The sequence below is a fragment of the Melanaphis sacchari genome, unplaced genomic scaffold, assembly GCF_002803265.2.
Source record: "Melanaphis sacchari strain LSU unplaced genomic scaffold, SCAv2.0 Contig111_pilon_pilon, whole genome shotgun sequence".
Taxonomy (NCBI): Eukaryota; Metazoa; Arthropoda; class Insecta; order Hemiptera; family Aphididae; genus Melanaphis; species Melanaphis sacchari.
In genome coordinates, this window is record NW_020270431.1 from 389,763 (window position 1) to 404,795 (window position 15,033).

The following is a 15,033-nucleotide window of genomic DNA, read 5'->3' on the forward strand; positions in this document are numbered from 1 at the left end:
TAAAATTTTCAAAACTGAACGATCGTCTGTTACACCTTATTATGTTCTTTATATAGGTAGGTATCTATTTTAGAACAGCGTCAATAATATATACTGGCACACAATAAAAACGTCTAAAATATATTATAAACATACATTTTTCGCGTTTTTATAGTCGAAATATGCAAGAATATGCAATATAAAAACACTACTGTTTATCTCATCATGAGATGATTCGTGGACATAACTGACAAAAGTTGCAAAAAAAAACATACTTTTGCATGTAAATCCTAGCCCTTGTTAATAGTTACATAGATTGAGTAACTCATAACTGTTATGAATTGTGGCTGTTGTGGGCATAGCTCATGGATAAGTCATTAATATTGTGGGGTACTCATAGACCTTAATACCTTATGGCTTATACTATTGTTCTGTGCTTACACTCAAGAGTACAAGTTTTTGGCGGTATTATAAATATTATAATACAGTGGCGCAGTCCAAAGACTATAGACTGGCAGCACTGCTAACCCTGATAACGCGTCGTGTAGAGTGCCGAATACGATAATATTTTATATGATTGTCTATAATCTATAATCTATATGGTTTTTTGAGCTTTACCTGTATGCACTACGCGATCATATTATTAAATACACATATTTATCATAATAATAATATTTAATTCAATTTCAATGTTTAGTGTTAGAATGTTCTATTTTATTCTACTGTTAACTCCTATTCTATAATAATAATTGTACCATAATATTATAGAAATATAGAGGCTGATCAAATCAACGAACGATCTTGTATATCAATCGTCGCGACTGAGTTTTCCTACTTCTCAGCGTGTTTCAGATTAATGGTAAGTTTTTATTTTAGACATTTTTATGATGGAACATGCTTTGATTTTGGTTTATAATCATGTTTACAATCTTGTAAGGATAGTTATTACATTGTGTTTGGAATTTTAAATAACTCTGTTGAATGTTGATTACTGTCTATAGATTTGATTGTAAAAATTTAACTACTAAAGCCTGAGGTTTTTGAAAATGAAACCGATATATAATATAATACCTATTATGTATCTATATGTATCCGTATTTGTGTTTGAAATTTGAATCATATGTATGATTGTGTAAGTAAAATAATCGATTTTAAAAGTAGATACTTCTCATAATGTATTTTACTGTGAACATTACCATGTTAATTATTGGTTAGTGCACATTTATTATTATGATACATTAATATAGGGTTTATACTATAAGAAACAAAAAATATGTTAATATGTTTAACAAATTATTTACATTCTCATTTATATTTTGTATTGTTCAATCTCTGATATCATTTATAATCCCTAATGAATATTTATTTAATATAAAATTATTATAAATAAGAAAACCTGCCTGAAAAAGTTAGAACATATATTGTATATCTAACAAGTATAACTCACAATAATTACTTTAAAGTAACCTAAATTGGAACTAGAATCAAATTTAAATTTTATTTGTTATATTATAATATTTATAAAAAAAAAATTATTTTTATTTTAGTAATTGTTATTTTCTTTATAGTATAATATTCTTCTTATTTTAATGTTCATAACAATCTATTAAGGACATCCCTATTTTTAACACTTCCACTACTATCCAATGTCTGTTGTATATCAACAGTGGGGTGACTTTACTAAATCATACCATCTCAGCTGAAATCTGCCTCTTGGTCTTTTACTTGTTAACTTATTTTTTATAGCTTTCTTAATGAGTAAACCTTCCACTTACCAGATAATGTTCTCCCCATTTCAACCACATTCTGATTGTCGTGGACTTGACATATTAGACAGCTTTTGCAAATTTTTTTTGCCTAGGAAACTTCATGTCATCATTGTATACAGGTCCATTTATTTTCTTCAATATTTTTCACTCATTTCTTGTTCATCATATCTCTGAGTGCTAGATCATGTTTTGTATGCATAGGTCATTATGCGTCTCTTTTATATTGCATATATATAGTATAGGTTTGTATATCAAATCAATAACTTGGAGGTAAACATTTCTTCAACCGTGAACATCTGTTAATTATATTTAATCTCATTTTTTTTTGGTATATATATTATTTTTTCGTTTAAGTTCATTCCTAAGTAATTAAGGTCCCCTACCTAATCAAAAGTAAGTCATCTCATTAACATCATATTTATATTCTCCTAGTAAAGTATCTATATTGGTAAGTAGGATCCTATTATTTCTATTCTTGAGGTCTAGTTTATGTTTCACTTCTTTTTCCAGATTAGATATTATATAACATAGATTTAAAAAATTATTTAATTTGTTGAAATATAGTAGATATTACATAATTTCAATATTTAATAAACTTTGCTATAATTGTTATAAGCTTTTATCCTGTTAATTAAAATATTCTTTAAAAACAATTTTTCTTTATTACAAGTGAATATTACTATAATCTAGGTATAAGCAAACCCAACAATTTAGGAACCACTGAAAAACAATTTTTACTGTTGTAATGAATAATTAAACAATAGACATATAAACAATTAAACTGTTTTATATATACAAAATGTGTGATACCTAAAAAAAAATAACCTAGTTGTATCATGTCAGTAATGCATTTCAATATGAATTTCAAATTTGTTAAGTTATTATTTTTTTAAGTACAATACTTGAAAAAAATTATCTAGTCATTTTATATATCCAGATGTTAAAAGTCTTAAATATCTGCCAATTATAATTTTAAAAATATATTTTAACTTATTTTAATACAAGTAATATGTTATATTATCTATAGTACTTGAAAAAAACAACTAATTATGAATGTATGATGTGTTCTTTTGTGATATAAAGATATGAACAAATATTAGTCATCATAAACAAATAATTTTACGTAAGTCATTATTTTATAATTTAGTAATTTTTTTTTTGTTTTTTATTCTTTATATATCTAGTGTAGAATAAATTAATTAAACAATTATTTATTCATGAAATTAATTTTTGCTATAAACCAATCTTATGTTATTAGTTTTATTATTATAGTAAATTGACCTATTTTCAAATTTAAATCAAGAACATTAACATAATCTGTCAATAAATTTATTTCATTTTGATCTTTAATTTTTTTCTATATTATATGAGCATTTTTATATTTTATATACTATACTTGCATTAAAATTGAAATACCAAAAACAAAGTCAGCATATAAACACATGATTTAATTATTTTTTTTTTATAATAGGTAAATTTACTCAAATATTGAAGTTATCAACATATGATATATCTTACAGAAAACAAGTTAATGTTTGTAGGTCAGAAAGATAAAACAACAAATTAACTGAATTTATTTTAAAATTTATTCAATTGGTTACTTCATACTTTATTTATTTATATTGCCTATAGATTTTAAAATTTTTAATTGTGTATCTAATAAGCATTAATTATAAATAACATCTTTATTTATGTGTACAAGATATCAGAGCTGAAAACTGGTTTTTTGAAATTGTTTTATAACAAGTTTGGTAAAACCTCTAAGCATTTTCTAGCTCTGTAATCAGGACCAAAAAAACTTATAAATTAGTTTAATAGCTTGTGGTTTTGGTCTCTTTTATAGTACTAATTATCAAAAATAAATCAAGGTTTTATCTGACTAATTATATACAGATTTCTAAAAACTAATTTATGTTCTGTAATTTATTATTTGTTTAAAAAATAAAATTATTTTAGGTTATAATTTTTCATTGAAATTTCAATGTATCCGTCTAATGGTGTTTGCTGTGGTCATTTTATTTGTCTGTCTGGCATACGGGAGCTCAGCCAGGTTTCAAGACACTAATATTCACTCTGAAGACTTATCAAAAACAGTTAATGACTATTTTCTTTGTCGGCATTGTGGTACAGATATTTCACCATTATCATCACTTATATCCATTGACAGTCCAGCTGCTTCAAAAAGTCGTGTATCTCAATTGTTTGGCTTAAAAAATGTCAAAGTTCAAACTGTAAAGAATTCATTGCATTCACAATTTGAAATTCTTACGTTATCTAAAACTTTGTGTGTTGGAAAAGGCAATGTAAGTAAAATCGTTAGAGCTCATTTATATTGTTATTTTATTATTATAATCTAAATTTTAACCACTAACTTACTTTGATATAATATTTTTATTTAAAATAAATTATACACAATATGCAATAAATAATAGTATATATATTTTTTTTAATTTTTAATAGTGGCAGACTGAAGATTCCTGGTTTCCCGGTTACGTTTGGAAAGTTTGTGTTTGTGCTAAATGTGGACGTCATATTGGATGGTAAGTTTAGAAAATGTATACTATGTTCAGCAAAAAAATGTGCCGTTTCTGCACATCCCTACTCGACACCTACCTATCAAAACTAATTCTACTATGCTAGAGTGTTGTATAGCAGGGATGGGCAACTCAAAGTTACTATAGGGCTAATTTTTAGAAATTTAAAATATAGCGGGCCAGAACATAGAAAGCAAAAAAAAAAAAGATCAAATATACATTTTGAATAGCATTTATTTTGTATATAATGAAATAGGACATAGGTTAAAATTGTATACCTATACCTAATGCAATTTGAAAATGTAGCGCGGGCCAGATAAAACCCTGTTGTATAGGGATGCACAGAACCTGTGTGTTCTCTTGCCAGACAGAGTTGTATATTTGTATCTAAACATTAAATTTGTTTATTTATACTAATAATATTTTTATGATTTTCATGATTTATATATTGCATAATTTACTTTACATTTATAAATATTGTTTAAAATATCAAGAATGATTTAAAGCATCAGAATAAAGTCTTAAAAAAAAAAGTAGTATATATTTCAAATGTACTTGGCTTTAACCACATAATATTTTGTGTGAAAAAAATTAAAATACTTAAGAAAATATTCAAATATTTCCTGGTTTTTAGCGCATAAAATTCTGAGTATTGTTAATGACATTATATACATAAAGTTATTTAGACAAGAATGCTTATTTTACATTGTAAAGTTTAAAATATTATAATGAATTGTAAAATGGTAGGTAAATTGGTAATTTTGAGTTAAGACAATCTGTCGACTGTCAGTTTATATTCATAAATTTATTTCTTGTTATGTTTTTAATAAATCCATTAAATTTATTTATATTTTTCCAAAAACATTACATTTATTATATCATTAGTATTTAATAATATATATTTATACCTCATTAAATTATCATTGTTATTAACTTAAAAAGTTAATAATATATTACTGTAAATATCATGAAATAGTGTGAATATATTAATAGTATAAATAGATAATATCTTAAAATAAATAAATATTTTTTGGAAATTTCTTTAGGTATAATAAAATTCATAATATGCATTATACTTACAATTTCTATATTATCACAAATAATATTATTAAATTATTACAAAATAATGAGCATAATTATTTGTTGATAAAATATGTCAATTTTATCCAAATTTAAATCATAAATATACATAAAATTGTGTATGTATGTTTTTTTTAGATTTTTTGTTTTTGTATAAACTACTCATAAGAAACATAGAATTAAATTGTCTTATCTTAGTTAAACAATTGATTGTTTTATACATTCTTTACTATAAAGTACTTGTAACCTGTACATTTTTGTGATTTTGAAGAATTTTGTTAAAATTTGAACTTTAAATCCATATAAATTGTGCCTATGCATTTTATAATTTTTATTCAGATCTAAGAAAAACTTATGCGGGATTTTGTATTCAATTATTAAGCATTTTTACTTATTTATAAATTTATTATCAACATAAATAGAAAAAAAATTTAAAATTTCTCACTCCTATAAAGAACTAAAAAAAAAATGTACTTTTTATAGGAAATAATAATATAAACACCAAACATTTGGTAAAAATTTCAAGTATTTATGATTATTATTTTTTTAAATTACAACTATAAAATAAAATTAAGTTTACTTTAAATTACTATTTTCCTCATTTTTTTTATGTTTTTCTTGATTATTTTGAAAAAAGTTTTGGCCTCTAAAGTATATATTAGATCAAAAACTATCCTCAAAATCATAAATATTTTAAAATCGTTACATTTATTACTCCACTCAAAATCTAAAATATGTCATTATTTTCAAATTTGTAATAATGTTTTTATCTATCAGCATAAATTTTATATGATATATAGAAATGACTGTTAATCAAAACATGCTTGCAATGTTTAGTTATTATATAGTAATTATTACTAGTTGTTTTTAATACATAAATTTATAAATGTATGTACTGTATAAACTATATTATGTTTAAGGATGTTTGAACCTTTACATTTGGCTACCAGTGATAAAATATACCCATCAAAAGAAGGTTTTTATGTTGTCATCATCTCAAGTATTATTAATGAACTACGTAAGTTAAACTTATTGATTTTAAGTGATTAAAAAAAAAAAAAAAATTTAGTCAGTAGATATTATACATATTTTTTATGCGTTGTTGACTATCTTGTATTATTGATTCATGCATTTGTTGTTTTAAATTTTTTTCTTTAAATATATTTTTTAAGTTTTTACTTTCAGTTGTATTTCGCATTAATTTCTACTAATTATAATCTAATCACTAATTCAATTCATTTTTTATCTCATTATAATTTTGGTTCTTTGTTTAAGATGCTGATTCATTGATTGTGGTGCCAAAACATTTTTCTACAATAGAAGAGATCTCAGATTAAAAATGTCATCTCCAAGTAATCAAAAATCATTTGATATCAAACATGAAATAGTTATTAAAGACGACATCACTACATTTAAAATCCTTGAATGTGTTGATGAACCACTAACAGAGAATCAGAAAGAAAAGTTATTGCAGTTTGAGAAGGAGTTTATAGGTCGATATACAGATGATGATAAAGATTATGTTGCTACAGTAAAACTTGGATGTACAACTCCACCATTAGTTCCTTCTTATAGACCATTCTGGAATCGTAGAAGAGAGTTTAAAAGAAAACGGGAAGACAGAAATGATGGACATTCACATTATTCTCATCATAAACATTCAAATTATGGTTATAATAATGGTTATAGAAGATAAGATAAATTTTTTACAGCACACATGTGTGAACTGTTTTATCTAGGGGTTCAAATTTGATTAATTATTTATATCTTAAAATGATTATATTAAAAAATACATTATAATAATTATTTCCTTTTAAAAATAAACATTTTAGGATTTAATAAATTTATATAATTTATTTGATCAAAATAAATTGTTTACAATAAAATTATTCCACATTATGTTATTATAGGTAGGAGTACTACCTTGTATACATGTAATGCATGATTGTCTACTAGTGACTCATTGTAATTGATTTTTTTATTTAATAAAAGGCTCTTTGATTTGTTTTATTAATTTATCTGATTATTCATTTTAATTAATAAAATGTGCGTAAATATTTCACATATAATGTTGATGAATGTTCAATATGCAAAAATTATTAACCATATTTCATTAATTATTAATTTTTGTGAAAGGTTACATAAACAATCACTTGACATTTAATAAACTGATAGTAAGCTATAAGTCACTTAAATTTAATTTACTGACCTATAAAATTATAGTTGAATTACTGGATTTTAGTACATTATTTAAACAATTTTCATTAACTTCATATAAATATTATACTACATGGAATTGAAAATTAAAAGATTTGTTGAAACTAATAAATGAAAATTTTTTTTATAAACTAATTTCTACCAATCTATATAAAATAACATTGATATAATCTATAGGAAAAAAAGGTTAATACCAGTATAATTTCGCATTTAAAAACTAATTCTTGGGAAAATCAGCTCACATGCAACTTGTTTGGCTTTAGAGTAAAAATGATTAAAATTATCTATAACATTAAAACTAGTATATAAGTTTTAAATTTTACTTATATTTTTTTAATTAATTTTAATAAATTTTAAGATTTTATCAGTATAAAATATAAATGAAATTTAAAAATTTTTTCAAATAAAAAACTTGACTTTTAGTTAAATAAATTAGTTTAAATATGAAATAGTCTATATAAAATTAAAAATATCATAAACTACATGTAAAGTTGTTTGAATACGTGACTAGAAACATATCAGGTATTTGGTAGACAAATTATATAATATTATATTTATTTGTCATTATTAAAAATTAATTTTGCATATTAGTGCATATTATAAAGCTTAGAAAAGCATTCATATTTTATAATAAACCTAATGTATTATTGTTTATAAAAAAATTATGATTGTTCATTTTTCAAATGAGAATTAATTTTATAATACCAAAAAAAAAAAAAATTGATTGAAATTGTTAAATAACTTCTTTAACACATAAATATTTATTGTTTATTTATCTAAATGGTTTTTAATAGTAAATTAGTGATTTTTTTTACTCTAATACTTTCGTAAATATCTACTAAAATGTCTTTTACTTTTAAGTTCAAATTATGTTCAATCCAAGAATAATACGCAGAACCATTAAGTAAAAACAATGTAACACAATATACTTTCATAATTAAACTAACTGTCACTACTTAATCCCAGTAAAACCTCCAACCTCAAAAAAAAGTGTTGCCTACAATATTAACTTAAGAAATATTTACATATTTTATTATTTTAAAAGTTATTAAAATAATTTATTATGCTATTGGTAAATGGTAATACGGTAGATTGAATTAATTTTTACTGAGAACATTGCATTTAAAAATATTTCGTGTGTAAAAATATAATATTATACGTTAGATGTTTTAAATACCCACGAATAATATTTTTAAATTACAGAAAAATAACTAAAATTATTAATCAACCCATGTTTATCATCATAATATTTTAGTTATCATTAGATTTTGACTTTAAGAATGTATACATAACTATTATAGAGGTAAGATGACTTAAAACTCTTAAGAGATATTAATAAAATAAAAGCTTAATCTGTAGGTAATATAAAAATACAAAATAATAAAGTATCCTAATTTCTATATCTATATAAAGACCTACGTCGTAATTAATCTGTAATCAATACCTAGGTATTTATTATTTTAATTAAAATTAATTTCTATTACACACGTCAGTACAGCATTTTTCATTTCAAAGAGTATAACTGTATAACTGCGGTGCCAAACAAAAAATGAAAATATTCATGTTGTTAAAAATAGGTACCTACCAATAAACTATAATTATACTTGTTTTTAGATTGTTTTAGTATATTATAAAATGTAATAAACCAAAAATGTATCAATGAATATTGTTTATGTATAACTAAAAAAAGGTAAATAAAATACAGCAAGCATAACTAAAACATGTATGTATGAATTAATCAATAATATCTATTTTATTAAAAATATATTATTGATACTTAATTAAAAATTGTTTACGTGCTAAACAAAAGATAGCATTAAAAAAAAGTACATAGGTAGAACATTTTTTCAGATTAAAAATAATGAAAATTCTATATCAGTAAACTTGAAGTTTTCAAAGATTTATTTTTTGACAATGTCGAAGTTGTCAGCTTTCAATTCCTGTGACTTCAAAGATGTACCTCCAATAGCAACAGAATCTAAACTGGCAGATCCAATGCTAGCGGACTTGATAAGAGATGATACATCAGATGATGTTGAGTCAGCGGAGAAAGTGTTTAATGGTGCTGGTGTCGAAGATCCGAAGAAAGATTGTTGGCCGAAATTGAAAGGCGCTGCAGATGAACTAATGAAACCTTCTTGGGCCAGGTTTGAGCCGAATCCAACCGGGCTGACAGTGGAACTGTATGTGCTTATTGGGCTAGCAGTAGAGCTATAGAATGCACTACCAGTCGCTGGAGTAGAGCTGTAGAATGCACTACCTGTACCTTGAGCTAAACCAGATGAGAACGCTTTGTAACCAGATTGGCCAATAAGAGCTTGACTGGATTCATATCCTAAAGCGATTGGGGATTGTTGATAATAGTGGACGGTGGCGAAACGTTGAGCTGGGGCTGCAACTGGGACTGGAACCTTGACTTCAACTGGGACTTGGACTGGGTATGGCACTCTCTTTTCTACTGGGTATGGCACTGGTCTATCCACAGATACTGGAACTTTGACTTCTACTGGAACTGGTACTTTGACTGGGACATCGTACCTGACTGGGTATGGAACCTTCTTTTCAACGGCATATGGAACCAATTTTTCTACTGGGTATGGCACAGCCTTTTCCACTGGGTAGGGCACTGGTTTTTCAACGGGGTATGGGTATGGCACTGGTTTTTCCACGGGGTATGGTCTGTCAACATTGACTCGTACTGGGTATGGGACGGGTTTTTCAACTGCGTATGGGACAGGTTTCTCAACTGGAACATGAACTGGGTACGGCCTGTCGACTGGGACTTTCACTTCATAAGGTACTGGCTTTTCAACTGGGTATGGCACTCTCTTCTCAATTTCTACTGGGTATGGTTGAGGAACGTGGATTGGACGATCTACGTTGACTTTAACGGCGTATGGTACATGTTTTTCTACTGTAACTGGGTATGGATGTGGCACGCGGACCAACACGGGGTATGGAACTCGCTTTTCAACTTGAACGTAGTAAGGAACTGGAACTTCCTTAGTGATGCTAACTTCGTGATGAGGTGCAGGGGCGTTAGCAACGGCTGGTATTTCAACTGCGTCGTGGCTAATTGAGTCAGACTTGACGATTGTTCCTTGAGAGTACGACGGGGCGTAAGCTCCTGAGTAGTATGAACCGTATGATGTAGCAAAAGCCGGTGATCTGTTCAGAACGACGGGTTCTGGGGTAGATGACACAACTGGTGAAGCTCCGGACAATAAGACTGAAGCGGGGGTGGAAGAATACGCAAAACTCGCGTCGGATAGTGCGGCACTAGAGACAGCGGAACCAGACAAGAAAGGTGCTGGGGTAGATGATCCAATTAGAGCAGCTGGGGTGGAAGAACCGAAAGATCCATCGTATAATGGAGCCGGTGTAGAAGATCCAACGAATGATGCTGCATCGAAAGATTGAACGGCGGCAGCGTTGGAGTAGGCATTCGATGCGAAAGAATTACCGAAAACGAACGGAGCTGGTGTGGAGCTGTAAGAAACGGATTTGAATGGTGCAGCAGTTGTTGAAAAAGTGTTACCAAACGCAAATGGGGCTGATGAACCAAAAGTTTTAGCTCCAAATGAGTATGGGTTGAACAAAATATCCCTTTTCTTGTCGTTTTTATTTGCGGGCTTGTCGTCTGCAAATGCGGCGGACACAACTAGGAGTCCTAGAAAAGCTATTTGGATCTAAAAAAAAGTAATGATATTTAAAATTATACATTTATAGTTAGTCTTGCATTATGATATTATTTAATAATGTAAATTATTATATAAAAGTATAAAAAAAAATTATGACAATTTAATTTAATTTTGTGTAACTACAGTTATTATACTGATAATATTTAATCGAAAATAAAATAAGTAATAGATATAAAAAATTTTAAACTTTTAATACGTTATGTTGTTATAACTAATAACTTAAGTAACGTAAAGCATTTTACAATATTATAAAATATTTTTCTCTACACATTTTGTTTAAGACTTTTAATACCTACCTAATTTATTTTTTCTTTGTAAATGTACATTATAATTATTTGTATATAGGTTAGTGCAATTTATAATGTCTTGAATTAAGTTTATATTTTTCAATTTTAATTTATAATTTAACAGTTAAATCATTTTTATTTATTTTTAAGTTATAAATTTATAATTGTATAGATATTTTAAATATTATAATAACTCACAATATTACGATCAATAATAAAATAAAATAATTAGTTGAAATATAAAAAAATAAAATATATTTATAGTGTACGTACTTATAGTATCTAAAAATCCATTTAGATCAATATTTTATTATACAGCATAACATTTTTTATATTTTTATTTAGAGATTTTAATAATAATTAAAAAGGAAGAGTATTAAAAAAGTTTTAAAACACATTTAATGATTAGTTTCGAAAATAAATTATTTTCTTTTGAAATGTTAAGTAAAATTTAGATAATTTTAAATATTGTTACTATATTTAAATGTTGATATTTTTCTGATAAAGCATACTTGCATACTAAATTATTTATCTATACTATAAGTATTATTAGTTCTATCATATCATATAATTTTTAAACAATCAAAATTTATTGAATCTTTATTGACGTACATAATTTTATATTTTTTATTTAGATTTTTAATAGTTTATGAAACACAAGTCATTCAGGTAAGTATAAAATAATATAATAATATAATGTCTTGTTGGTTCTCACCATAGCCCTGGAAGCCATAATGCTTGTCGCTTCTGCCTTGTTGCTTGTTGGTAGGTACTGTTCAGTTCAACAGCTACCGATTGACTGGATACTTAACTGTACGTCGCTATTTACTATATATACTCACGGGTGCTTCAATTTATTGGATAGTCTCCAGTAAAAAATATTTTCAAAAACCAGTCATTTAGGATAAAAGAATTTTTTATGGATTCTGAACACAAAAAAATTCCTATCGATAAATGTGTTTATCTCTGTTTCAAGGTTTTTTTTTTATTACAGTTTTTTTTTTTAATTTTTAAATTTATTAAATGTATTTTATTTTGAATAGTATTAGTTGTATTTTTTTTTATTTATGTATGTATTTTTTTGTTTGGTCTTCTAATGTCCGAAAACCGGTTGTCCGTATGCTCATCTTAGGGTTACACAATCGTAATGTTATATTGTAATACGGATTCTGTAAAATTAGCGACCTTCGGCAACTAAAATTTATCCCATCATACATCTGTTGATTCTCAGACGTTTTGCTCTTTTATCATTGAAATTTCAGTAGTGCAATGTCGTAGAATAAGTGGTAAATGAGGTACATATGTGTGGTAAATGGTAATCATGATAATATTAAATAAAAAACAAGTCAATTTGTCTTAATTTTTTCTACTGATTCTCATAAACTATTAGTATTAAATTATGTAAATATTAAATTTAAATGATGTCAATTTTCGTAAAAAAGTATTATTATGTTAGGTATTGTATATTATATACTCGTATTTTATGGGCAATACGAATGCGTTATGAATTTCAACCAAAAAATACATTATATAGATAACCACATTATAATATCCAGTTTATTTAGTTTAATATCCAGTTTAGTTTCATTATTTCATACAATTTTAGATATTTTACAAAAAATTATTACGATTTTAATCGCTAAATTAAATAAATTCGATCAGTTTTAATTTTTTTTATTATTCTAAAAAATGGTTATAGTTTTAATATTAGATAAATAAATATTATCCAAATATATTTTATAGCTTATAAGTTATAGAAGTTATTTTCATATCATTACTTTTTATCTAAAAAAATATTAAATTTAAACGCGGTTATACGGTCGACTTTGAATTTTTTTCTCTACATTAGATGAATTAAGCATCAATAGTGATTTCAGTGACGATATCACGATAAACAGTAATTTCCAAAATTAACCCACAACGCTATTGTACTTAAAGCGTCTAGATCAATATGATTAAAATATTAAGACATTATTATGATACAATTTTAAACATGTAAAGTACCTTATTACAGAGTAAAGAATAAAAAATTGCTTCGCAAATCACAGGGGTTGTTATGGTATATCCGATATTTCCCTTGCACACGCCTATAATTTAAACCGTGTGAGTATCAATAATTATAATATTCGTTGTAGTCAACTTGTTACTACAAGGTTTCTTTTAAGTTGTTATTATAGCTATTAAAAAATAATTCAAGCACAATTTTTAGTTATAAGCATTTGAAATTTGAAAAAAATTGTCAAAATCACATAAATTTGCAAATAACTTTTTAATTGAAAATGTATGAAATATTCAATTTTCATAATTGTATATTGAAAATTTAATACAAGGTTTTTCATAAATAATTCATACTATAACTAAGCTTAACCAAAAAATATTACAAATACATAAACACAGTATTTTTAATATGCATTTTAATTTGGATTCATATTAAAATTTTGTTATTTTTCAGTAATTTAAAAAATATTATTCATATAATAGGTACCTATTTCAAACGGTTTAACGTGTATTATTATTTTTTATTTACATGATATTTTTAAATGCAATGTTTTCAGTAAAAAATAATTTAACTTACTATATTATTAATAGAAAAATAAATGATTTTAATAGTAATATAAATATATCGTAAAATATAAAATATACTAGTAATATGAATACAACTATTAATTATTATAACTATATATAAGCTAACAATTCATATTTGCTCACAATCGTTTTTTGTATGAAATCATTAAATTTAAATATAACTCATAAAATATTATAGTGACTTAGTGACAAGGTTCATTTGCAACTGGACAACATAATGGTTACCTAATTTTTTAAATGTGATTTATTATACAAAAATATTAAAATTTAGAAACGCTGAAGTTGGCCTTATTACTGCAAGTGTAGTGAATATAATTCGATTTCATTAAAAATGAAAAACTATTATTCTCAAAAACCTATTAAATATCAACAATATTTAGCGACATTAAGATAAACTTATAAAAATATTCGAGATTTATTAAATTTGTAGTCTATAAGCTGCAGTTTATATCATTATTTGTTTGTTGAATGTTTAAAGTATTACTTATGACTTATGTGCTATGTCTATATTTTCATATGGTTAAAATATTAAATGAACAGATTTTTTTACTGATTAGTCTGCAGGATTTATAATTCAATTTTTTAAAACTGAGGTCGCTGATAAAATTGGAACACTGAAAACTTTATAGCATACATGATGCGCTTGTGCAATACCATTACTAAAAATTAAAAACAAAATTATTAAATCGTATTTTTATTTTTGAAAATTAGTAACTAATTTTCAGTTCTTTATTTTTTTTTAAACTTATTCCATTCGATATTTTTTTTATAAAAATCTAAAATGAATAATATTATAAGGACTATAATCGTTAAAATATTATTTTATTTATAACGAACGTTACATATTTTATTAATGTTATAACTATAACGAAAAATACAA

At 25.3% G+C, this 15,033-nt stretch overlaps 2 protein-coding genes across 3 annotated transcripts; one reads left to right on the top strand and one right to left on the bottom strand.

Moving 5' to 3' along the window:
- The first annotated feature begins 596 nt into the window (after nucleotides 1-596).
- On the top strand, nucleotides 597-7,132 carry LOC112603806 (protein cereblon homolog). Of its 2 annotated transcripts, XM_025352562.1 has the most exons (6): nucleotides 597-838; nucleotides 2,776-2,871; nucleotides 3,705-4,051; nucleotides 4,209-4,288; nucleotides 6,283-6,380; nucleotides 6,638-7,132. In XM_025352562.1, exons 3-6 carry the CDS (start codon nucleotides 3,743-3,745, stop codon nucleotides 6,697-6,699), a joined length of 549 nt encoding a protein of 182 aa, XP_025208347.1. In that variant the 5' UTR covers nucleotides 597-838; nucleotides 2,776-2,871; nucleotides 3,705-3,742; the 3' UTR covers nucleotides 6,700-7,132. The 2 variants fall into 2 exon arrangements, with proteins under 2 accessions (XP_025208347.1, XP_025208346.1); XM_025352561.1 differs by lacking the exon at nucleotides 2,776-2,871 and having other exon boundaries at nucleotides 598-838; nucleotides 6,638-7,131.
- Nucleotides 7,133-9,290: 2,158 nt separating this feature from the next.
- LOC112603828 (skin secretory protein xP2-like) lies at nucleotides 9,291-12,390 on the bottom strand. The gene is made up of 2 exons (XM_025352602.1): nucleotides 12,283-12,390; nucleotides 9,291-11,268 (listed from the first exon to the last, which is right to left on the bottom strand). Exons 1-2 carry the CDS (start codon nucleotides 12,298-12,300, stop codon nucleotides 9,481-9,483), a joined length of 1,806 nt encoding a protein of 601 aa, XP_025208387.1. The 5' UTR covers nucleotides 12,301-12,390; the 3' UTR covers nucleotides 9,291-9,480.
- Nucleotides 12,391-15,033: the final 2,643 nt, after the last annotated feature.